This window comes from Dryobates pubescens, chromosome 17 (assembly GCF_014839835.1).
Source record: "Dryobates pubescens isolate bDryPub1 chromosome 17, bDryPub1.pri, whole genome shotgun sequence".
Classification (NCBI taxonomy): Eukaryota; Metazoa; Chordata; class Aves; order Piciformes; family Picidae; genus Dryobates; species Dryobates pubescens.
This window is the reverse complement of record NC_071628.1, coordinates 15,542,388-15,568,660: the sequence shown is the minus strand read 5'-3', so window position 1 is coordinate 15,568,660 and position 26,273 is coordinate 15,542,388. Positions and strand designations below refer to the sequence as shown.

Here is a 26,273-nt window from a genome sequence, read left to right as displayed (position 1 = left end):
CAGTAATGTTCCCCCACTTACCAGGCATGTTCCTCAGTCTGGGTGTGGTTGAGGTTGGGAGAGCAAAGGTCCAATACTGTCCATTGTAATTTGTCTATGTGGATTTGGTTACCAGTTGCTATTGGTTTCCAGTAGCAGCTGAGAAATCTAGGATACAGAATTACAAACTCAGTGTTTTCAGTAGTCTCTTGGAAAAGTATAAGTGGCAGTGGATTATTTTTCTTCACCTGAGTCATAGGTACTTAATTTATTGTAAAGGTGTTAGATTTTGGCTTTATACATGTGACAGTGCCTGTACTTACATACTTTTTTTTTTTCCCCATTGATGTCATAAAGCTGTTTTGGTTGTTTCTTTGAAATGTTTTCTTCTAAAGCATGGGGAGATACTGTTGTGAGGGTTTTTTACCTATATAAAATGATTGGATGAAAAAGGCAATTGTAAATAGGAAAGAATATGTTGAAAATTCTCAGACATTGAATTTCCAGGATGTCTGGTATTACTTCTTTGTTTACCAGATATATTATTTTTTTGGTGTGGTGGTTTAAGCCTTAACTGGGAGTTAAGAGCTCAGATGGGGCAAAGGCTGAGAATCTCTTCCCCTGCTCCCCTGTCCTCCCTCCCAATGGGGGGTGGGGGGGGAAAGGAGCAAATCCACCAAACAATAATTTGGAGTCAGCTTGGAAGTAGAGAGGTAAAGCGTTTTCTTTATACACACACACATATATATATATTTTGTGTATATATATGTATAAATAACAGGTAAGGGTCACAAGGGCAAGGAACAAGGATGGATGGGAAGGGGACAAAGAGGAGAACACAAAACCAGTCTCTCTCTGAAGAGGCGCAGAGGCAGCAGGGAGAAGGATCAGGCCCGACCACGTTGCAGAGGAGCAGGAAGGCAGCCGCAGTAGCTCTCATCCAGGAGAGGCAGGAGCCAAAAGGAGACCTACTGGCTGCAATGCCCTGCCTTTTCTACCCTAGCTGGGCAGGGAGTGGGGGAGTGGAACAGACTCAGTTTCCCAGGGGAAAAACACCCTGCAGGGAGGGCAAAGCACCTGCAAGCCCTCCACCCTGTTTTTTTTTCAGAATGGGCGTTAACCCACCACATTTGGAGAATGTATATTTCACATGCTGCTGACATTTTTACTAACTACAGAAAATTATGAGAAGCAGTTTTTGTGTGTACTATTCTATTGGTCATATTTCAAATGTAGATGGTGTGCTTAGTCCTTCACACTAAGAATCTGCCACAGGCTTACCACCAGAGCAGTAGTTGTGCTTCAGATGGGGTTTGCAGTCTAAACTTCTAAACTGACTACTCTGAAACCCTTGTGTCTACAGTAACAACTGCTCTGTTGTGACCATAGCTGGTGTAGTTGTTACTTGTAACAAATGGAGCAGATAAATGTAACTAGTACCACAACTACTTTTGAACATTTATTTAGATTGGATTAGGGTCACTCACTAGAAGAAAGAATATCTCTTACGAAGAACCTGCAGCGTCTTCATTTAAGAGAAACACAAGAAAAAGGCAGGCTGGAGAGAAGCATCTTCCTTTTCTTGTTCAAAACCTTTTTTTTCATACTTTGGAGTCCTAAAATAGATTGTCATACCTGTATGTGTGCTTGTGCAGTTCTGTAGACATCTTCCAATTTAGTTAACATAGTTAAAAATGTGGTAGCTTCCACAAGGATGTGTTTTCAAATAAGCAGCACAGCTGTGAGTAGGGGAAAAAAATTGAGATTGATTTTTACACTGATGAAAGTCCGTATATGTGTACTGGGTGATTTTGTTAAAAGAAATAGAGCTACTTTTGTCATGGGTTTTGTACAGGTTGATGAAATGTAATCAAACTGTGTCCAGTTCTGGGCCCCTCAGTTTAGGAAAGATGTTGACTTGCTGGAACACGTCCAGAGAAGGGCAGCAAAGCTGGTGAGGGGTTTGGAGCACAAGTCCTATGAGGAGAGGCTGAGGGAGCTGGGGTTGCTTAGCCTGGAGAAGAGGAGGCTCAGAGGTGACCTTATTGCTGCCTACAACTACCTGAAGGGAGGTTGTAGCCAGGTGGGGGTTGATCTCTTCTCCTGGGTGTCCAGCACCAGAACAGGAGGACACAGTCTCCTGCTGCACCAGGGGAGGTTTAGGCTGGATGTTAGGAAGAAGCTCTTCATAGAAAGAGTCATTGGCTATTGGAATGTGCTGCCCAGGGAGGTGGAGTCACCATCACTGGAGGTGTTTAGGAAGAGACTGGATGGGGTGCTTGGTGCCATGGTTTAGTTGATTAGATAGTGTTGGATGATAGGTTGGACTTGATGATCTCAAAAGTCTTTTCCAACCTGGTTAATGCTATTCAAAGGAATTACTGTAGACTTGAAAGATCAAGTGACAGTATTTTGTCATTCTTACCTTAATGTTGAAATAAAAACTAACCCTATTATAAGTTTTTTTCTTCACTTTATTGCTGAAAATAGTTCTTTTCAGATTGTGGTAAAATGAATAGCCTTTTAAGAGATGAGCAGCACTGAGTTTTGGAAAGTGTGTTTCTCTAGTCTTGCCCTTCAGTGTTGAATATCTGTAAATAGAACTGAATTTCTTGTTTCTTTTCCCTTCCCATGTTACTTACTGAGTGATCAGAGAAGATATATAACAGTTTTCAATGTTGGTGACAAGAAATGTGGACTATGAATTTTTTTAGGTTATTTGTAGTACTAAAAGGCAAACCTCTTAAACTGAAGGGTAAGAGGTACCTGTACTTGGAGATGCTCAAAACAAAGAACTGAGAAACGTGAATCAAGTTTTAGGTTAACAGTGCTTTGAAAAGCAGGTTTGGTTATATTGTTTCCAGAAGTCTTTATGAAATTACGTAAAAGAAAAAACCCTTTGTGAAATCAAGAATGAGTGCCATTACCAGTCAGCATTGTACAGATGCACTTTCATCAAATATTGATACTTAGTAGAATTTGATTGGTTTGATATAATCGTGCTTTGCAAAGCTTCCGGTTGCCTCACCTTGTGCTACTTTGGAGCTCTCTTTGGTTGTCTAAAACGCAGCTAGCTATTGGGCAAGAGTAACAGACAAATGCCTGAGTTTGTGCTGAAGGCAGTAAGTATTAGTTTCTTGAACAATTCAAGTATATTTTGAAACATCGTCACACTTTGAAACAAAATCAGTTACAATTAGCAATTTAAACTGATGCAGTCATATTTCATGAAAAGGGTTTTCCAGGGTCCTTTTATTATTCTGATACGCAGCTATGAATAAATTAACCACTGATGAGAGTTGCAAACTTACTGAAATATCAAAAGAAACTATTTTGGGAAGATTGTAATGAACTTGGTTTACAGATGAGTACTTGGGAGTGCTTTTTAGCAGTATGTTTTTAAAATAAACTCTTTGAAGCCTGCAAGTAAAAAAATGTTAAATCTCAGATTTCTTTTCCTTCTTGAAAATGTCTTATTAGGACTATATTATGGATTCTCCACCAGATCCACCAAGTAATGCATCTGGTATACTGTTTGGTGTGAGACACAACTCGGGTGTTCCACAGTACCAGACTGAGCCAGCAGTGAATGTAACAGGTGGGTATAACTGTGGTAGTCAATAAGCGAAACAGCCGACCTAATGTAATTGAACTGTGGAGCAGATCTTTGGTTTATAGCTTTAAAGGGGATTCCTAGAATGTAGTATAGCTACCTTTTTCTTTTTTCTGTAGATAACACTGTGTAATGTTTAACAAAATACAATTTGGAGCTTTGTGTTGTCAGACTCTGCTTTTCAGCACATTAGGCTGACTGTAGTATCAACTGATGTCTTATAATGCTCATGTAGATGGAAAAATGTGTTGCCAGATGCAGTGTAATTTTTTAGACTGATGATTTGTTTTCAGTGTATCCAGTGTTCTGACTTGCATGGACAAGAATGACTGTTAGCAGGAGAGGGGCTGCAATACTGGAGGAACTTTCCAAGTCTGCTGAGTTTACTCTTTGTGACGACAATCTTGATTTCTTGACTATTATATATAGGAGTTGGAGCTGATGGGATCAAAAGGATCCTGTCTGCAAAGGGAGGGGAAGGGTAAGATTAATTCCCTTCCCCCCCAATCCACTCCCCCCCAGCTAAATTGTGTTACAGCACAAACAATTTAACCTACTTAAAAAGAGCCAAACAAATAAGTGCCTTTTTTGTCTGTCACAGCAGGTGAAGTACATATTAAAAAGATCTGAAGTATGCAGTGTATTCAATCTTAAACAGGCTGTAACTTGGGACTTCTCTTTTTTGAAGGATTTTACTTCTTTAATAACGGAATAGAATCCTGTCATTCAGTCTGTAAGTTAAGAGTTGACAGTCAGTCCTGGTTATTCTGTGAGGGAACAGATTATCTCAATGAGTGGCCAAATAGGTCATACTACCAAGTTATGTAGAAAGAGTGATAGTTTATTCTGCTTGATGTTAATGATTTTGTATCTGCAGTTTAGGCATTCTGTTCAGCTACACTACCAGATTTTCACTGATAAGTATTTCCTTGCATGTGTACAACTATTCTGTAGTCTTAATCTTGTCTTACTGAGTTCAGTTGCTTTTGTAAAGTAAGCAAATGTTTCATTTCCTATAAATTGTTCAGTGTTCCAGCCCTTACTCTCCAAAGAACAGGTAATAAAGTTTTGTGTGTTTATTTTGGTTTGGTTTTTATTTAAGGGTCTTGCTTGCATACTTAATTACTTCTATTAATCTTACCAAGAAAAATGAAATACTTAAAAGCATGAAGGATTGTTATTCGAAGTGTCTTAAATACACCATACTTGGTCAACATTTATTTCAGTAAATTGGCATTAGGATTTAGAAATTAAAAGGTTTATACTTGTGTGTATCTTTTATGAAATGGAAGGCAAATACAAGATAGATGTCACTTCACAACATGGAAGCATCTGTATTTTGTGATTTTTGGCTTGGTGAGATCACACAACACACGTCCTTGTTCGTGTGTTCCAGTGCCTACTTGCCCGCGTGGGTGGTGTGTGTTAATTCACGTGGAGCACTGGGCACAATACTTTCTGCGGTATTCTGCAGGGCCAATTTTAACTTCTGTGATGCTTTGTAGATCAATATAACATAAATACGTGTTTCTGAGGTCTAATCAGAAAACAAGCTGCTAACACAGAATATTAGGGGTTGGAAAGGACCTTGAGAGATCATCTAGTCCAACCCGGAGCGGAATCACCTATAGCAGATTACACAGGAATGCACCCAGACATGTTTTGAGTACCTCCAGAGAAGGAGACTCCATAACCCTCCTGGGCAGCCCGTTCCAGTGTTCCATTACCCCCACAGTGAAAAATTTTCTCTTCATGTTTACATGGAACTTCCTATGCCTTAACTTCCACCCATTGCCCCTTGTCCTTGGGCATTGCCGAGAAGAGCCTGACTCCCATCCTCTCGGCACTCACCCTTTACATACTTACAAACATTGATGAGGTCACCCCTTAGTCTCTTCTCCAAACTAGAGTCTCAGATCCCTCAGTTTCTCCTTGTAAGGATGATGTTCCACTGCCTTAATCATCTTTGTGGCTCTGTCATGGACTCTGTTTCCTGTCCTTGAACTGAGGGGCCCAGAAGTGGACACAACATTCCAGATGTGGCCTCACCAGGGCACATTAGAAGGGGAGGAGAACCTCTGTCTACCTACTAACCACCCCCCTTCTAATACACCCCAAAATGTCATTGACCTTCTTGGCCACAAGAGTGCATTGCTGGCTCATGGTGAAGCTTCCATCCACCAGGACCCCCAGGTCCATCTCCCCTTCACTGCTCTCCAGAAAGCTCAGTCCTCAACCTATACAGATATATGGGGTTGTTCTTTCCCACGTGCAAGACTCTGCATTTGTCTGTGTTGTACTTGATTCAGTTTCTCTCTGTTGGACCCTCCAACCTGTCTGAGCCTGACAACCCTCCAGTGGGTCAGCCACTCCACTCAGTTTTGTGTTGTCCTCTCTGAGCATCCTGCTAAGGTTGGACTTGTTTTGAGTGGGAGGTTGGGCAAAAGCACCTGCATAGGTCCAACCAAAATTGTTCTGTGTTTTTGTATTTCAACTAACTATTGTAAAGTGTGTTTTGCAGTTCCCTTTTCTTTTGTAGCAGGTTTTTGATGTAATTTCAAATAATACTGGGAAGGGATGAGGAAAATTTAAGTTTCAAAGTTAGAATACTCTTTGAAAGACCTTTCCCTCCTTACAAGAAGACAGGTAGTATAGCTGCTTCAGCGTATTAATAATTAGGTGCATTTTCCTTCTGGGCCAAAAGATGCTTTCCAGCTGATTGTAATGAGAATTTATTCTTGACTTTCATCCACATACTCTCTCTTACATGTTAAAATCAGGAGCTACCTCCATGTGATTTTGTTGTTTGAATAATTTTCTATTTGTTTTTGTTGCATTTCTTGTTGGATTGCTCTCACTCTTTTCCAACAATCATCAGGAAATGGCCATAATGTGAAATGTCACAGCAAAATTTTTTTGTCCAATCTCTGCTGGGTAAAACAGATACTGTGCTGTGGCCTATGATGTACATTACAGCAAGATCTTACTAAGTGCAGTAACAGAAGTAGATCATATTCCCCAAGTATCTTATTTTTTTGTCTCAAAGCCATCACTTGCTATCATAGCAGTTTCTCATCTGTCACATAATCCATCACTGAAGTACCGCAGAACAGAAAACCTTGCTGCAGAACCTGTTTTCTTCCAGTTCATCTTGAAATTAGCTGTGAAGTATCAAAGTATTTTCCAAACCATAATAATGACCTGCAGCACAGTTTTGTAGTACCTTTCTTGCATGGCCATCCACTCTTTTGATGGGCTTTCTGCTTAATTATGATTCTTAGTAATGCTATTATCTTCAAAGAAAAATACTATTTGACTTGTGTCTACCTTGTGGTCTGTGCAGGACTATGGATGTGTAACACCGTTGCAAGGTCATCTCTCAACTCATACATTTACTCATTCTCTTGTTATAAGGTAGATGTATTTCTGTGTTTCATGTTACTACTTTTTTCATAGCTCTGGCAGTGTACAGTTGACTACAGCTGAGATGTTACTTAAAACTCTTCCTTGTGTTTAACTATGACTGAACTACTTAGTCAGTGTGGAGTTCTCCAGATCTGTGAATGACTTGAGAATGCAAGAGAACTTATCTGGAAAAGCAGCTCTTGTTCTGGTGGCTTGAGGAAAACTGGAAGCCTGGGCTTATTAATGAAAGTTTAAGCTAATGCAAATTTGTTTGGGTTTGCTCAAAAGGTATTAATCGCATTATATTGATAAGAGAAATACAATTTCCTTTCATTACTGTGAGTAATTATTTAGAAGATTTATTCTTTAGGTTCTCCAAAGACACCTTTGCTCAACAGGAAGGATGCATCTGAATAGGCCTAGTTTCCAGTAAATGCCCAGGCAGAAATATTCTCATTGAGAGCCAGATTGTGAAAACGGTTATTTGGATCTTACTGTGATGATGATCAGGTCATGACATAAAAAGAAGGTTATGTGGTCATTTGAGGATGGAAGTTCTTAAATCAAAACCGTCAAAAATCTGCCCTATCCAGAGGGGGGTGGCTGGTGGTGAATAGAATTAATGTTTGAACTCTGTCATGCAACCTTCACACCCTCCTATTTTTTCCATATTTTCTACCAAGGTTTTGTGTAAGTTGTTTATAGGTTCATATCAATCAGAACAGACTCAAACTCATTTTAGGAAAAAAAAGAGTAGGTAAAAGATGGTGTAAAACTTTGCTTATTAGATGGTTATTATAGCTACAGCAAGTGTAATAGTTTTAATGTGAAATAACATATTTTGCTAGAATAAATCAAGTATCCTGTTTGTGAGTTCTGACTGTTAAGCTATTTTCAATTTTACAGACGTAAATGCTGTATCAAATACAATTAAAAATGGAGGACCTTTCCCTCGAGCTTGTCCAAAGTGCAATATTCATTTCAATCTTATGGATCCTCTAAGAAATCACATGAAGGTAAAATATTTTTGGGCTGGTAAATGTTATAACAAACATACGTAGGCTTCTGCGTGGTTATGGTACAGTGCTATGTTTTGGTAGCTAGAAGTCAGACTCTCTGCATATGATCAACTATAGCCCAAACACTTAATGTCTTGCAGTTGTAGAGAGGAAGAATAGAGAAGGGGAGGTTTAAATCAATCCACTTTTGGCCTTATTTTCCAATGAATTGAAGCATATTTTCAGTCTCTGTATGATGTGTGTCTGCCACAGCTGTGGTTTCTTGACCCATTGGCAAGACTCAGGTGAATTTCATGAGGGTAAGTGCATATGATAGATGTGGGTCTACTGACTGCCTATTTGATTATTACTGAGACAAAGATGACCATGTAAAATATACCTTACTGTCTTAGTCTATCACTTGGTAGCTAAAAAGGTTGTTAGCCAAGGGGAAAAACTTAATTTGTCATTCAGACTTGAACATTGCAAGAGACAAAGTATTCAGAAACTAAGCATCATTCAGTCTGTTGATGAAACTACCTGCTGTTGTTTCCTGGAAAATATTTATTTGTACTTGGTAAATACTCATTTAGTTCTCTGGCTGATGTATACCATTTCAGAAAAATTACTTTGCAGGTCATTTGCATTTACTGGGTTAGTCCTCTTTGGCTTCAAAACACAATCAAGAAACACATAGACCAGTGGGGAAAAGTCAAGGGTTCCCTAATTATTTGTAGGGAATAGCTTTTGCACCGAGTACATCAACTGAATGAAAGAACCATTGAAGAAGTGGGTTTACTTAGTATTATTTAATTGAATTTTTAGTTAAACTATATGGGTTACCCTTCTACAGTAGGGAATTAACTCCTTAATAGTAGGCTCATTGAAAGTAGTCCTGCACCATAAGAACATTATTCAAGCAGGAGAAAGATCTCTGTTCTGAAAAGTTCATAATAGAGATATTTGGCTTAGCATTCATTATGTACACTTTGACATAAAAAAGCTTGAACAGTGTGTGGTTTGTGACTTAAAATTTCAGAATTTTTGAGTATTTCTGGAAAGAACTTTTGCAGATATCATAGAATCATAGAATGCATCGGGTTGGAGGGACCCTTGAGAGTTGTCTTGTCCAAGGGTCCTTTACCTTTCAACGTATGTTCTCCCTAAAGAAGCTGAAGATAAAACTTTCCATTAAGTTCTCAGTAAACTTATGCCTGTCAGCAAAATGCTTGCACAAAAGCTTCTTTGCTCTTTCTCCTTACTATATTCAAATGAATTAAACATTTTTCTAATGAGTAAGGCAACACTGGTATACCAGTTTCTAGCTTAAATACATCTTATATTAACCTAAGAATAATCCCTTTCCAGTTTTCGTAGTATTTAGTGTTTGATTACCTAAACATTACCTGAAGGTCAGTTGCAGTTCACAATCTGTACATGAGTATGAGTGAAGTTGGTGTATCAGAGAATTGAGCTTTGCCTTTAACTCTAGTCAGTGAGTGGCTTCAGTTTTTAAAATGCTTTTGTCATTGATGCAGGTTGGTTAAGAGAGAGACTGATGCCTTTGTTTCTGGTTGTTTCTTGTCCTCCCCTCTTCCACCCAGTATTGTTGTCCAGAAATGGTAGATAACTTTTTCCTGGAAGTGGCCAAAACAGAATGTTCAAGCACGGCAAACCAGGTGGCTGATTTTGAGAAAGGAAAATTGATTATGTTAGTTAACGACTTCTATTATGGGAAACATGAAGGTGACACCCAGCAGGTTCAACAGGAGCAGAAGACTCATACGACATTTAAGTGCTTCAGTTGTCAGAAAGTTCTTAAAAACAACATAAGGTATTTGAAATAATTTCCTTATTGTTAATCACTTACAGCCCGTAGCACTGTTTCATGCCTTAAAAATGTGTCTCCGGAATATAAATTTCTTTTGTATTGAAAACTGATAATATTGGGTGACTGAACAGAAATGGAATTAATTTGTACTATGCATGTATGTCCATAACTGAAACGTTTTACGAATTTGAGTACACATTTTAATGGTATCTGACATAAATAGAGTTTTAACGAGAGCAGTTGTAGAACTTTGGGGTTGGAAAGGGCAACACAGAACATTTTACAGGTTGCCATCTGGATGGATGGTGATATCAGTACATGCAAGTGTTAATTCCCTTTAGGGATGCACAGCGACTCATAGTTGGTGGTTTACTTATGTAACATCTGTTATTTTAATGGAATAATTTTACTTCCAAATGCTGCAGGAAAACTTTAGTAAGCGGTTTTAATAGGTAGATGAGTTTGTGTCATTGTTCTTTGGAGGCTAAGGTCATTGAGTTTTTTTACATGCATTCTTCAAGGAAAGCTGAAATGACAGAATGTAAAGCTGAGGAATGGACTATTCCTTCAAAGGGTACAGTCTGCAAATTAAAATGATCAGGTTTATGCTAATGCCAGACTCATGTTATTGAACAAGGAAAATTTTCATGTAATTACGAACATTAAATTTGCTCTTCTTGATTAAGTATGTGTAAATCGTTAAGTGCCACTAATTTGTCTTAAGCAGCTTGAGAGTGTTATATGTTGTTAGATTTCAAAAGAGTTTACTCTTACGATTTTATAGTCCCTGTTAATTATGGCATTTCTTCCTTTGCATTTTTAAGAGCAGTAAACAATGTTTGATAGAGGCTGAGAGGTTTTTCTTCTGGTTTTGTTATGAAAAATACTTCATTAAGATACTGGGCTCATTTTAGAGGATTGTTTTCAGGTACTATTTTCTATTTAGCATTACATTCTAAGCTATTAGTGTTCTGGTACCTGTGTGTTGCACAGCAAGTCATAGAAAATGAGCACTTAGAGTCAACTTTTAGCTGTATTAATTTTTGCTGTAACTTTGAAGCTATAGTCCAGAGTTCTCTTAACTGTGGAATTTTTATTCCAAGATGTATTTTACACCTTTAATCATTTAGAGTGGACAAAATAAATACATAATATCTCTATATCTAGTGGAAGTTTTCTGGACCCTAATTGAGAAAAAGAGAGTGATACATCAGGGTAATCCCTTGCTTCCTTGACACAGGTTTAGCCAGTTGAATTTGTAGATGAGTATTCAATACCGTGATGCAAGTTGAACATACCATTGAAATTACGTTCTGTTAACATACTGGTTTCAGTTCTTTTCTTCTGCTTAGGTATCTGGCTACCTTCAGTTAGTTGTGTTGTTGGGGTTGTGTTTTTTGGTGGGTGTTTTTGGGGTTGTTTTGTTTGGTTTGGTTATTTTTAAGCAATGGGAAGATAGTGGGAGCTGAAGCTCAAGTAGCTATTTATGTTCATTTATTTTCTTCAAATTTCAAGGTTGCCATTTTAAGAACTACATTCCTTCTGTGAGTGTGACCTACATTTAATAGTTCATCTAGCTGCAATGAAATGAAGCACATTCAAAATAGAACACTTTTTGAAATTTAATAGTAGTGGGTTGTGCCATTAACCTGTCCTTGTGTGGCTCCCCCAGTAACTATCCTGCCAACATCATGGGTGCCTAGATTTCTACATTTCTAGTGCAGATAGGTGGACATAGTGAATGTGAAAAGGTGGTAACTTCAAGTACTAACATACCATCATGTCTCTCATACTCTGATTGTCAATTGCACAGTGGCATTTCTGAGAACCATCCTTCATCATTCAACCTCAGTCCTAAATGATTTATATAAAGACAGCCTCTGCTAGTTTTGGATTGGAGGTGTTTTCAGATAAAGCTATAATGTCCTAGCTGCAAATAGTGTTCTTGCTACGTAGTGGTTTTCAGCAGAGGTGAAGTTACACTGGATTCAGAATGTAGCTTTAAGACTCTGGTAGTCTTGAAGTATGAACAGCAGACATTATGTTGTTGCCTTGGCTAATTTCCCTTCATTTCAAGGCAATATTTTTGTCTAAGCAAACATGAAAAATACAATAGATTGCTTAGTCTTAGAACATGTTTCAGATGTGCTGCATGTTCCTTCTAATAGTTAAGACTTTTTTTTTTAAGCTTGGAAAGATGATTTCCGGCATAGTCAGCTTGCTTTTAACGTCACCTATTTTTTTGTTATGATGGGGTTTTTAAATGAATGCTTATTCCATGGATTTTTAATTTGTTTTTATTAAATTGAGAAGTTCTTAGGAAGTTTCTAAAGAATACATCCTGAACGTAATATATCATGTCTAGCAAAATTAAAAAATGTAGTCTTTTTGCATCTGTTCACTGTTATTTCAAGGTTTATGAACCACATGAAACATCACTTAGAGCTTGAGAAGCAGAGCAGTGAAAGTTGGGAAAGCCACACCACCTGCCAGCACTGTTACCGTCAGTTTCCCACCCCGTTCCAGCTGCAGTGCCACATCGAAAGCACACATACTCTTTACGAGTCATCTAGTAAGTTGAATTCCATTGCATGGATTCTTTTTGTGACCTAGAACTTGAGATATTTTCTGACGTATTTTGCAGGTTTGTAACTTCACAGTAAACCATAGTACTTCAAGAGCAATAGTCTTGAGAGCACTCCTTCAGTTTGTAAGAGATGTGTTGTGAACACACATTTAAAAAAGCTTTTATTGTTTGTTTGCTTGTTTCTGGATTTGGCTTTTTTCTTTTATATTTGAAAGTTTAACTACAGGAATTAATGTTGTTTAAGGGTCTTGCACTCCTGTCTTCCTTAGGAGTAGAATTACCATTTGATTTCTTTATCTTTGTAGACATATATCGTTCACATATGCATGTTATAATTTAGCCACTTAGGATCCCAAATTAATTTATTTTTTTTCCCCTCCCACTCTTTCTAGCAATTTGTAAGATCTGTGAATTATCCTTTGAATCAGAGCAAGTTCTTCTGCAACATATGAAGGACAATCATAAGCCAGGTGAAATGCCGTATGTTTGCCAGGTATTTCAAAGGCTGTTTTTATTTAGATAACACCACCAACCCACCCTCCCACCTACCCTCACCACTTTTACTATAAATACACTTTTATAAGAAAATCAAATGTTTTGTTACAGGTATGCAACTACAGGTCCTCAGCCTTTTCAGATGTAGAAACACATTTTAGAACAGTTCATGAAAACACAAAACATTTGTTGTGCCCGTTTTGCCTCAAAGTAATTAAAATTGGAGCACCATATATGCATCATTATATGAAGCATCAGGTAAGCAGATATATTTCATCTGCAATGTTAGAAAAAATGCTAAGTATATCTAATGAATCTCTCTGGGGAAAAAAGCATAACTAATTTGAATGGTTGTTACTGCATAAGAATAGTTAATAAAATATAGTGGAAGAGTTATATCTGCTTCTTTTGAAATGTCTCTAAAGAATTGTTAGATTTAGTCATGTGTTTGTGTGACAGCAGCTGCCTATTTACAGACCTCTTTGAATATCTTTGAAAGAATATCTCTGCTATTTGTTTTCATCGTTAAGTTGTAGTAATGTGTTCTGCTTTTCTGGAAGTTGCTACCAAACATTTCACTACTTTACATAGAGAAAAAGCTTATAAAGTGCTGTGTATTCTTGCAACTGGCAAATTAATTCTTCCACCTCTTTGTAATGATGGTGCTTTGCATTTTCAATTATTTAAATATTCTCCTTAATTTCTACGCAGTCTGTTGGCTTTGTACAACATTAGGAGTTTATTTGGTTGATGTTTCAGAAACTGGATGACCATTGCTTGAGACAAGCTAGGGCTGGAGTTTTGTTTAGCATGACATATATGCTTACTGTGGGTTGTCTTCCTTTTCTAAAAGAAAAAAGGAATATACCGTTGCACCAAATGCAGATTGCAATTTTTGACCTGTAAAGAAAAAATGGATCACAAGACTCAGCATCACCGGACATTTAGGAAACCCAAACAGTTAGAAGGACTACCCCCTGGAACAAAGGTGAGTGTTCATACAAGAAAATTAGAGGGGACAAAAGAAATACAATACATGGGCAGAGAAAGAGATAAAGTAGACAGAAGTGCTATTCTCTTCTGAATTTACTGTTGTTTTTTTTCTTTTGCCACCTCTAAAATGAAAATCTTGAGAATAATGCTGTTGCAAGAATTGCCAGGCACACTGTGGTAGGTTGAGAGAGGGCTTAGCTCTCCCTCCTCCACAGAGTAAGAAACCACAACTAGCCCAGTCGAAAGAGCAAGCTATATATTTACAAGCATATATGGAAAGCAGGTTATATATACAGGTATTTACAATATATACACAGAAATATACAGCAAAGAGAAATAACACAACAAAAAATCCCTCCCCGAGGGAGGGATCCCCTCCTTGGAACCCCCTCTCTCCCCCCCTACCTCCCCTTTTCCCCAAAAAGGGGTTAGAGAGAGAGAAAGGCAAGTTACTAAGGAAAAGAGTTGTTAGTAAGCTTCAAAAGCCCATGCAGGATTAGTTTTTGCTTATCTGAAGGCCAGCTCCAGCAGTTCGCAGAGAAGCAGGCAGGGAGAACAGACTGATCACCCAAACTCCTCCAACTCCCCAAACCGAACTGAACTGAGGAAAAAAAAAAAAATTCCAACTGCTCTACAATCTAAAGCTGAATTTTTGTTTATCCACCAATGAAATTCGTTTAGAATATCAGAATGTTTTGGTTCTAGTACCGAAAACATTTAGCCAGTGTCTCAGCACTGCTTGTTCTTAAAGGCACAGTGTCAAACGGTCACACACACTTTATGGTTTCTTTCTGGTGATCTTTGATGTTGTCCTCTGTCCTATTTATACATGGGAAAGTCAATAGTCCAGTCAGTGGTGCTGCTTTCTTGAGCTGCTGGTCAATTTCACCCCTCCAATTTATCCTTTGGGCTAGGGCAAAAGGTGGTAGTCTCCTTGTGGGTTTGAGGAGCCTACATCATTTCTTGTGAAAGACTTCAATCTGTGGAAGATGGCAAAAAATTACATAGCATGCAAGACCTACTTCTCCACAGACAAAATATGCTTAAAACTGAGTTTGCTAGGTCTTTTTTATCTGACATGTATAGATACCTATCTTTTCAGTTAAAAAGTAAGAAAATTAGTGTTTTGATCAGCTCTTCACAGAACAATTTACTGTGGAATCAGAAAGGGAAAATGACTGAAGTTGTTGCTGATTATATTGCTTGTCAGAATGTGAAGCACTGTTTCTCTGTTCTGTGACAACACCTCAATTTTCTAAAGATTTCTTATAATCTGAGATTTTATTAGATTGTGTACATTTTGTTGTTAGATCTTGACATGGTTGAGTCTGAAGAGCTTGGAACCAGGTATACAAGATGAGGTGCTTCTAAATTATGACTGTGGGCAAGGAGTACAATTTGGAGTCATGCAAGTGAAAACTGGATAAGCAGATTTAAGGGCTAGACAAGGGAGTGTGTGATATTGCCAGATGCAAGGTCAGAAACTAGAATTAATCCTCAAGAGTCTAGGATAAAGAGCAAAAATATCTAAAGGAAGCAGACTGGCTAATCATCAGACAAGAAGACAGAACTTCTGCTAAATTCAGGCAATAGTGGGGTTGATATTCTTCTTAGGAAGGCTAATTGGCCTGACTCTTCTGTTTCTTTTCCACAATTGCTATTTCTGTTGTTGTTCTTTTGAGAAAGCAGGATGTTGCCCGTTACAAATCTGAAGAGAGCAGTATCTTTTGCCATAAATGTTTTTACCAAAAGAAGAGCTTTTAAAGCATCTCATAGACTACTGAGCTTAGGTTTATTCTGATCAACAGTATTTCATATTTTTCAAAGTAGTCTTCACTGAGGAGTGGGGGTTTTTTGTGCCATGACTTTTGTTCTAAAGTGGATTTAACTTTGAGACAAATAGAAATGAGAACTTCTAAATAGATTTTTTTTTCATACTTGTAGGTGACAATTCGAGCATCTCTTGGATCTCTTCAATCAGGATCATCAACTATATCTTCTGTTAGTACAAGCAGTTCCACGTTTCAGTTATCACCTAAAGCTAAAAACACAGCCACTAAAAATCATAACAGATCTAATACAAATAAGTCAAAAGCAAAATCAAAACCAGCTCCATCAAAGAAGCAAAATGCATGGACCAACAGCAAAAAAAAAAAAGTTACAAATACAGCATTGTACAATTTAAGGTAAAATATTAGCATTAAAAATACCTTAAGTATACTTGAAAGATAATTCAATAAACAATTATTTATATCCACATAATTTTTAATACTGCAGTATGGAAAATTTGACATTTCAGTTTTGCATTAAAAGTAGGCACACTAATTTTCCACATACTGGTACTGTGATTTATAATTCTGTATCTTCATTCACCAGTTTTGGTGGGGATGAACTAGTTTATGGTGGAAGAACAGATATTCTAAACTTAGAGTTTTAATCTGCACAGAGCCAGATGCTTGAAATCCTGAGTTCTTAGGCAGTTTTGTGTTTAAAAGTGACCTGTGGAGGAGAATGCATCTGCTCGAGTGTTCTTTGCGTGTTTAGTTGTGGAGGGAAAAGTATTTTCCTATTTCAGAGGTTTTTAAGGGTTTTATTTGAATCTGTTCTTTAAAAGGTTAAGTCTTGTCTGTCTTAAGGGATACCTTAATTTTGGGAGCTACCAAAAAAAAAACCTGAGAAAGTAAAAGCAAGCTGTTGGGAGAATGCTGTCCAGGAGGACAACAGGTTTACAATTTACTGGCTTTTGCTATCCTTGCATTAATAACTTCATTGGTGTTTTATGGACTACAATATAGTTTCATTGGCTGAGTTGGCAGTTCTCTTTGTCAGAGATCTTAAATGCCTCCCTTTGAATAGGATGCTAACACTGACAGTTTGTAGCTCTCTGAAACATTCCAAAATGGCCAGCAGAATTTGGAACAGCAGAATTACGTTCTTGTGTTGTAGGTATTTCAAAGTTTCTGGGCAATACCGGGTTGACAGGAAAGCCAAAGACTTTTTCTGCATTTCATTGAAATCCTTTTCCAGCACATAGTGACAACAGCAGCAGCTGAAACTGGAGGTTCTCATTTACTGGAGTATCATATTCCCAGGAGTTGTCAATGACAGATGCTTAAACTAACTACATTTTTATAAAGGTTCTAATGTCAGTATAATTCAGGGAAAGATAGTTTTCTTCATGTATGCTAATATATGCTATAATAACTATTTAACTGATAGACTTTGAAGTTCCTCTTTTCCCTAAGGTAGGCAAGCTTGTTACTGACTTCAAGCAAAAACTTTTAAGTAGTTACCTGGTCCTGAAGTGTTGCTATTAAATATTAACTTTTTCATATTACTCTTAGGTATCATTTGGGAGCTCACAAATGCATCGAGTGTTACTCAGAAATAAAAGATTTTGCAAGCCATTTTCCTGCTTATGTCCATTGTAGCTTATGCAGGTACAACACTAGCTGTAGCAAAGCCTATGTGAATCACATGATGAGGTAAGAACTCTTCAAAGATTGTAATGGGTTATCAAATACTTACAAAATTCATGTAATGTATGTTAGATGTTTGTTAGCTGAGTTTTACAAACTGAGTTATAGAACTGGCAAGGAAATGTTTAAGATTAGGGGTTTACTTTGTAATGAGTGCCTAAGATCCCATGTTCTTGTTTTGCCTTAAAAATCCAGAGGGTCAGGCAGTGTTCTGTGTGCTTCAGAGTTTCTGTATGGTCTTTCATAACCACTTCAGCCAGACTTAGCAAATAATGACCAACTGCGGTGTATTCTTTGGGTTTCAGATTGAATAATTCATCTGATTTTAAAAGTGCCAAATACCTGCAGTCACAGTTATTGCTAGTGAAATCTGTGCTCAAATACCATATAAAGGATGTCTCAAATAACATAAACAGATACTTTTTCTTATGCTACTTCTGGTCATCTGTAACCCATTTTGCAGGAGATTCATCACTGATTATGAGGCAGTGTAGGGTATTGGTGATGACAGCTGGAAAAAAGCCTGTTAAGAGAACAAGTGCAGAAGTTTTTAGAGCAATAGAAGTATATTATGCAGCAATTAGACACAGATCACGTGGCAGTGATGGTAAAACAACATTTTGAAAACCTGCTTGTTAATCTTGTGCACTGAACAAGCCAAATGTATTGCATAAAAATACAGAATCCAGTTGGCTTTTTTTAAATGCATCTATCTATAAAATGCCTTGGCATTTTTGAGAGTGCTAGAATTCTTGGATTTATAACCTAAGTCTACAAGTTTTTGAATAATTTATATGTTCACCTATTTATATTAGTTTTAATACTTGTGGAAGTTCTAGGCTGAAATAGTTTATGTGCTTTTGTGCGTATAACCTATTGGTTGCACACTTCAAAAACTATTAAGAAGCACTTAATTCTGCTTTTACAAGGGAAAGTTTTCTCCAGAAAGGGAGAGGGGAATCTAAGATAGACTGTTCCTGCTGTTGCCCACGTTCTGGGTTTTGTGAGATTTGACTATGCAGTAAAATAGCTAGTCTATGTCCCGCTTTGTCCCTTTGCAGCACTTATTATTACCTTTCTTGGTGAGTTAAGGAACAGAGGATGATGAGGAGGAAAGCTATTGGAAGGCGTTTCTGCAGTAGCAGCCGCTGTACTTAGCTGCTTGCTTTTTGTTTCATCTGAGGGTAGAGCGTTGCCACATAATTCACCTGCATGTCAGATAACTTACAATTTGATTTATCTCATTTAAAGCATAAGTGTAGCAAAGTCTTGATACTTCTGTGGAGCACTGTATAGCTACAGCTATGGTGTTTCAAGAGCTAAACTGCTGATGGAAGCAATGTAACTGTGTTCTTGCAGGACTAGGCTGACAAAGTTAAGCTTTCCCTCTCCCAAACTTATTTAAAGGAGAGTGAATGTTTTGAAATAGAGCTGAGATTCACAAGCCTGTAAGCTTTCAGCAATACAATGCTTTAGAATAATGCAGGTCAGGAATGGAGCCTTCTATTTTCATGTACTGTGTACAGCATAGGGAGTAATGTAAGTCTAAGTCTTAAGTGGTAATACTTCTTTATATTTAGTTTTCACAGTGCTCGTCCAAGTAAAAGATTTTGGATCTATAAGAAGCATTCAGAAGAGCTACGGTAATTGCACTTTTTTTCAGTTGCAGATCAGGGTGGTTTTACTTTGTTAATGAACTGATTAGTTAGATTAGAGCATCTTGAATTTCTAAGCTTCCACAATTTAGATAGAGCAGGGAAATAAAAAATACTGATTCTTCCACTGGTTTTCTGTTCAGTGACAAATATTTGTTATTTGTCCGCATTTATTATCTCTTTCTTAACTGTGAGCATTTTAAAAAAAAATATTTCTATTTCTTTATTTTCCAATTATTCATAATGTGCAAAATGGAGAAGGGGTGAGAAAAACAAAAGCCAAAGGAAAAAAACACCAAACCTAGGAAACTTGTCCTTTACAGGTAAATTTCTTTCTAAAGTGGTGTTCTTTGTGCTACATCCAGCATGGATATACCCTGGTCATTGGTAGGGAATTCCAGGTGCTAGTTGCAGTGTGAAAAGTAAGAATACATTTTGTGAACCATCTAAAGTTGTAAAGAATTTTATTTATTCTTTCTATAATTTTTCCAGTTGTTGTAAGTTAACTCTCTTCATGGTCCTGTTTTGATTACACTTCCTTTTTACTTTTTCTCCTCTAGAGGTTTGACTGTAGTGTGTCTTAATTGTGACTTCCTTACTGATGTTTCTGGCTTAGATAGCATGGCCACACATCTGAGTGAAAGCTACTCGCATACTTGTCAAGTTATTCTAGAGAAAGGTGAGTACATACATTGGGGGTTTTTTTATATATAGTATAAAAATGCATGTGTGTCTGTCTTATTGCAGTCCCTTTTTCAGTTGCATTGTCATTATTTGTGTGTACTTAGATTTGAAAGTGAGTACTTGTGTATGTTAAAATATTTTTAATTAAATCCTTTATTTTTATTTCCAGTTTCTGTAGATATCCCAACTGCTGAACAAGTATCTGAGTAAGTTTTGTTTTACTGCTCAATGTTAATTTCTATTGATTTAGTGAGAGATGGCCAAAATTTGTGCATTGAACTTGATGTTTTGAATTTCATAGCAATAGAAATGTGTGATTGAACATAGACCTTTACCTAGTGCTTTTTGCTCTTACTGTGTCCACAATTGGAAGAATGAGGAGAAGAAATTGCTGCCTCATGGAGCCAAAATCAAAACCAAGTTTTGTTCAGTTTGCCCAGAGACACAAATAATTTTTGCAGTATTGGAACTTTTCAGTCGTGATTTTTAAGTGTAGACATAGTGGCTCTGTGACTTCAACTTTCTTTTAGTGCTGGCTTTATTAAATGAGTGGTTTATGTTTTAAAAGAGTGGTCTTTATTGAAGTACGACAAACTCAGTCTTATATGACAAAGGTATGCTGTCTTTCAAAGAAAAATTACTATAATAATTTTGGTTTTCAGTGTCTAAGAATTTGAAAAAGAACCTGCAGATTTTTGAGTTTGTGTTGCAGGGTTTGCTCAAAGGTTTATTAGCCTTAGAACAATCAGATTTGTCAAGCCATCCCTGATTTCTCCTGGAACCATGCCCGAGGCTTTACAGTGTAGCTTCTGAGCATATTTATGCCTTAACTGAAGTTTCAGAGATGTCAGTTGAATTTTCTAAACCAGTTCAGAACACAGGAACAAAGTGTCAATTGAACTGTGAAGAAAGGTATTTTAAAAGATGGAAGAAAATAGTTTAGCTTTGATTTAACAACAAGGTGTCAGTGAGTCCATGTAGCCTGTAGCAGGATTCTAAAAGTTACAAGATATTTCTCATGCATGATGAGAACTCTTCTAACAGAGTGAGAAGTTGTTAGGCCTCTAAGTATAGATCAGCCTTTACCGAGAGCTGGAAATACTCCCAATATCATAACTATTAAGCATTTTCTTTGTTAGTTTCCATAAAGTGGCCCATTTGGAGGGGTAGTGGAATAATCTGTTCTCTGACCCAAATGTAGAATTATTTCTTTGGTTATGAGTAATAGTAGAGCAAAATTCTTGCTGTAAACTTCAGACCTCTACTGATAGCTGTTTAGTATGTGATACAGCTGAATAAAACTGGTGGGTGTCTGATACAATGACTACTAGACATTATTAAAAAGAATTGAATATTTATTAACAGAAGTGAACAGGGGAAGGTAGTTTATTTGGGAAGGCATTACAAAACACTATTTTAAAAAGGAAATTTTGGATTTTTGAGCACAGAATATTGAGATTGGACAAAACACTGGAAAGAGTAATTTTGGAGGGTGAGCTATATTCTTTTCATCAGTCCAGAATGGCTTGTGTCCTTTAACAGTTTTCACTTAGTGAATCTCAAACCATGGAAAAAAAGTGTTGAGCTGTGATAGCTTTTCTACTTGGAGCCTGTGTTGGAAATTACTGCTTGCTGAGCTATATGGTAAGAAAGATTACAGGTGTATGGAATGGCGGGGAAACAGGTACAGTTGTGGCAGACCGTTGTCAGTACTGCACAAGGATCTTACTGTCAATACATTGCAGTGATGTCCTACGAAAATGGGTAGGAACATTGGATTTACAGAGTATGTTAGAAATAGATGAGTGAGCACTGAAAAGATTTGAAATGGAGTAAAGAATATATGCAAGTTTGTATCATTGCTAAACCTAAGACAATGTGTGTACTTGTGTAGCAGCTTTCTAAATTTGTTAGTTGCAGTACAGAATACAGAAATGTTCATCTTTTTGTGGGATAGTTCTTCATGGTACTTTGTGACTTGCTTTGGAAGAAGAGGAACTTGCAGTCAGTATTCGTAACTCTTGCTGTGTAGTTTGTCAGTGATCTATGAATGTTTCTTTCCATTCTTTGTCCTGTAATTCAATGACATATTTACTTGTGTATGAGGCTCTTCAGAATCACTTCACCATTGGAAACAATGAGTCGCGGTTACATTCTTGAACACTTTTGGATCATCTTCTTGCATTTCTGAGACGTTATCTTTTGATATCTTTTATGTATCAGACTCTGTGTTGTAAAACTCATCTTTATTGCTAATGACCAGCCATGTTCCATGACCTCTGTGTCGTGTTGATGAGACTGTTTTTTGATCAAACTCCTGCTGGTTTGATACAGATAACCTAGCTGGAGATGTTCCAGGAGGAGTTGTTTTTAAACTGTAACTCTACGTAAAGTAGCCTTGTTTGTTAGTGATCCATCTTGTGCTGAGGGAATAAGGTTTAATAACTATGCTGGTACTCCTCTAATGCTCAACTCTCTGCTTTGCGCAACAATTAACATACTTTAAAATGAACTGACAGTAGACATTTTTGTTGCAGGGAAGTTGAAAGTGAGCAGGTATCCTATACTGCCTTGGCTCACTGATACATCATTGTGGACCAGAAAATTGAACCCAGTCCAGCTTGGGATTATTTTGGTATGTAAGTGAACAAGGATCTGACCAGACCTTTTCTTGTTTCTTCATGCATTGAAGCTGTGGTATTCTCTTGCATCTTTTAGGCAGCAGGTCTGGTCTTTTCTCCCATTGTTGTAGTCTGGCAAAGGCCCTTCTGTGATAATGTTCTCTGCTTTGCAGCATTGACTTGCAGCTTTTTGGGGGCTATTTTCATTTGAAGTGAGGCTTAGCAGGAGTTTCACGTACGTGATGCAGTATTTCCTTGCTGCTCATTTGCAGCATTTCTTAGCTGCTCAAGTCTGGTGCTATCATCCCAAGCTAGAGTAGTGTGTAAATGTTAACAGGTATGTTAACATCAAAGCCCCTTTTGTTCCAAACTTGATCCAAGCTTCTGAAAGTAAGACTTTGTCATTCTCTTTTGCGTGCTCACAAAAACATAGTTTCTGATCTGTTTAATATTCAAGTAAGTTACTTTTTTTGTCTGCCAATGTCTTTACAGTATACAGTGGCAAAATATGCTTTGAATTACTTCTGTCTCGTACAACTGTATCAACAGTCTTAGCCAAAGGAATTTATTAGCTGCTTTGCTCTGGTAGCTAATCTTTTTGCTCCTAACTACTGTACAAGGAAGGAATGTGGTAAAAGCAGATATATTTATTGAGCCTTGGGTCTTGAGGGTGAAGCAGATAGTTCATTCACACCTTGTTCTTTTTGGTGTCATCTCTCATCTTCAAGGATGCTCTACTGCTGAGACATCTGCTTTTGATTTCATTGCTTCTGACTTCATCTTTAGTCCTAGGTTATCTATGGCAAGCTTATCCATCAACAGATTGTTTGGATGTATAATGAACTTTCCTTTTGTCATGATGAACATTCTAGTGTTCCTCCAAACTCAACCTCCTGCTTACAGTGGATGTGTCTTGGCTGAATCTCTCATTTACTAGTTTACAAGAAACTTAATAGATAGAGCTAATCTTACTCTGAAATCAGCCACTGTTGTAACCTCCTAGTTACAAGAGATCATTTTTAATGAATGCAGGCTTTCTTTTTCTGCATGATCAGACTCTTTGAGATTAATCTATTTTTACCAATATTTTTGTCCTCTTCACTTAGTAGTCAAATGTTAACAGTTATGACAAAAGTGAGCTTCTGCAACCCCTGTGGTATTGCTAATAATGGCAAGGATCCTGTCATCCATTCTCTTATGCATATTTCGTGACTGAGCATCTCCATGCTTACTCAGTACTCCTAAAGTCTCTGTTCTTTTTGCTACTTCTGACAGACGCTCTGTTCCATCTTGAATGCTGCTCTTTATCTTCAACCATCAGTTACCTACTACAGGTTTATTCTTGCAGGACTTACTTCTGTTTAGACCCATCATTCAAAAAAGCATAGTGAGTTTGTGTTTTCATTGTGAACATGCTGTTGCATTTCAGAAGTTAGATCTGTGATATTTCATGTTCATTCAGGTTTCCAGCAACAACAAACCTGAAATACCATTTCAGATTTTTGTGGCTTTCAGAAATGTTCTCTTAAGAATTTACACTAGATTAACACTTTGATATGAAGCCATGTGAATTATACCTCCTCTGAATGCTCATTTGGAATATTATCATTTGGTTCTTTTACAGCTTTGCTACAGAACGTTTAAGTTTCAGATTTACACATGTAAGTTATATACACGTTTGCCAGCTTTGTGTAACCTGTTCGTGTAGAAACAACCAGCATTGTGACTTCCTGTTTCCATTTGTGTGAGCATCTCAGAAAAGTACTTGTAATATAAATCCATTAGTAAATCATGCAAGTAAACCTGCATGACTCAATATTAAGTATCTCTTATGGTCCCAGCAACTGGGAAGTTGCGAGAATAACACAACATGCTGGACCACATCTGCAAGGACAGATCATGACTATGCATGATATAATCAGTTTAGGGTCAAAGAATTTACATTTCAATTATGTACCATAACCTGTCTCTTTTTTGTTGTATTTAGGTTCTTTAAAGTCACTGTATTAGAGGTTCATTAAAGATATGCAGCTGCCTAGCAACCTTGCTGAAGTAGCTAGTGCTGTATTACGTTTTGAAAGTCTTTCCGACAATCAAGTAAATGTTTCTGTTAATGTTTGTGCATCTTTGGGCATAATACTCCTCTACTCATGATAATACTAGTAAGTTATTATGTAGCTGTTTTTATTGCTAACCCCATTTTACAGATAGAAACTGGAGATGTGTCAAATAACATGAATGTTGCCATCCTCACTTTCCCATTCAGTCATGAGCAGTCTGAAGCACCACAACACTGAAGCAGATTTTCCTCTTTTTAACTAGCATTCAGACACTTCTTCTCAGGAAATACTTATTGTCAGGCATTTGAGAGAGGATTGTGCTTAATGACTCATTGGCTCTACTTAGAGTGATACTGTTCAGAATGGGAAATTTCTGCTAGAAAGTGAAGTTTTTAAATGAAAAAGCAACCAAAAAAAGAGGGGGGGGGGGGTGGAATAAGAAAAGAAATCACAACCATCAAAATCTCTCTCTTGGTTGTAAAATAGATTTGTATTTATGCTGGGTATGGTTCAGGTGAGTGGCTGGAAGGTACCTTTGAGACTCTTAAATAGCATGAAGTTGTTTTCTATAAACTCTTGAATCTGTGTCCTAGAAAAGGTTCATTCTAGTTAGGGGTTACCAAGAAAAAGATGTTTGGCACAAGATTCTAGCTGAGTTTCGGTACAGCTTACTCTAAGAAGCCGTCAGAGTAACACTTCTGTTACAAGAAAATATAGCAGATCACTAGGAAGACAGTTGCTCATGGTTTGAGCACTGTGTGTGCATGTAAACAACTTTATTATAGTAAAAGTAGGGTAGCAATAAGATTGAGCAATTTCAGAAATGAGAATACTTCCTTCCATGCTGAGAGTATTTTAGAGTCTACTTGTTTCATTGACTCCAGTGAGTCCTAGATGGCTCCTTATGTAGGAAACTGTTTCAGATCAACCTAAATTTAGACTAAATTAATGTTCATATTTAACTGGCTTTTGTTTTGAGTCTTCGGTGTTGTTGCTAATCCATTTCATGAAGTATTTCAATCGAGCTGAAACACTGTGCTTACATGCTGCATTTTGAGACTGTTTTTTTAAAGGGATTGACAGTTAAGGGGTTTTCCTCAAGAAGTTTAATGTAGAATAAAGCATATTTGGAGAGATGTAGAGAGGTTTAAAAAATTGCTCAAAATTGTGGACCAGCAGGCTGTACTTAACCAGAGTTGGTCACAATCTTTGTTTTCTTTTCTTACTCTTCTTTCCAGCGTCACTGTAGCTCCAAAGATGCAATAAAGAACATTGCCTTTGTGACTGAGAATTATGGGATTTAAGATTTTTTACATCATAAAAATGTTAGAAATGTCACAGGGTGACAGTTTTCTGTGGTTTAATGTCCATGTGTAAAACTTTTGCTAATTACAAACAAGAAGAAACTATTTTCTAAAGCCTATTACTAAACATAAATAAGGTTGAGAATTTATCTTGAATTCCAAGATAACCATATCCTTATTGTATAGTTTATCCCTGTTCACTTCCAAAACAGCATAAACTAGCCAATTTTAATCTGTTTTAAAAGCTCTAAAATATGACCACAGAACTTCATCAGGTGAAATAATGTTTATAATGTATTTCAAACAATCTGCAGCAATTGGACACCATTTATACCCATTTATTTTGGTGGCAGAAGTTACTGTTGTTCCTGTCTGAATACATGTATGTTTTGTCCATGAGCAGACAATATCTCATTTATGTTTAAATTGTTCTTCTCTTTGGAGTGATTGTTTTATAGCAAAAGATTTCCAACTTACTTGGTTTTGGCATAGAAATCATTAAAGCAGCAAAACTAAGCTAAATACGTGGTGTTGCATCATCTTTTACTGATGTTGCTACTGACAAATAC

General features: G+C 37.2%; 1 protein-coding gene across 7 annotated transcripts in view; it reads left to right on the top strand.

The window, feature by feature from the left end:
• The window catches only part of ZNF280D (zinc finger protein 280D), a 47,470-nt gene that overhangs the window by 15,548 nt on the left and 5,649 nt on the right, over nt 1-26,273 (top strand). For 6 of the 7 annotated variants that reach the window (XM_054169143.1, XM_054169140.1, XM_054169141.1 and 3 more), the window contains 12 exons: nt 3,460-3,577; nt 7,904-8,013; nt 9,600-9,829; nt 12,241-12,398; nt 12,806-12,906; nt 13,020-13,166; nt 13,762-13,896; nt 15,846-16,087; nt 17,246-17,386; nt 18,961-19,023; nt 19,596-19,714; nt 19,889-19,925. In XM_054169143.1, the coding sequence (XP_054025118.1) occupies nt 3,460-3,577; nt 7,904-8,013; nt 9,600-9,829; nt 12,241-12,398; nt 12,806-12,906; nt 13,020-13,166; nt 13,762-13,896; nt 15,846-16,087; nt 17,246-17,386; nt 18,961-19,023; nt 19,596-19,714; nt 19,889-19,925 (1,601 nt within the window). Of the gene's footprint in view, nt 1-3,459; nt 3,578-7,903; nt 8,014-9,599; nt 9,830-12,240; nt 12,399-12,805; nt 12,907-13,019; nt 13,167-13,761; nt 13,897-15,845; nt 16,088-17,245; nt 17,387-18,960; nt 19,024-19,595; nt 19,715-19,888; nt 19,926-22,256; nt 22,355-26,273 lie in introns of all 7 variants that reach the window. The other variant, XR_008462668.1, reaches the window with a different exon arrangement.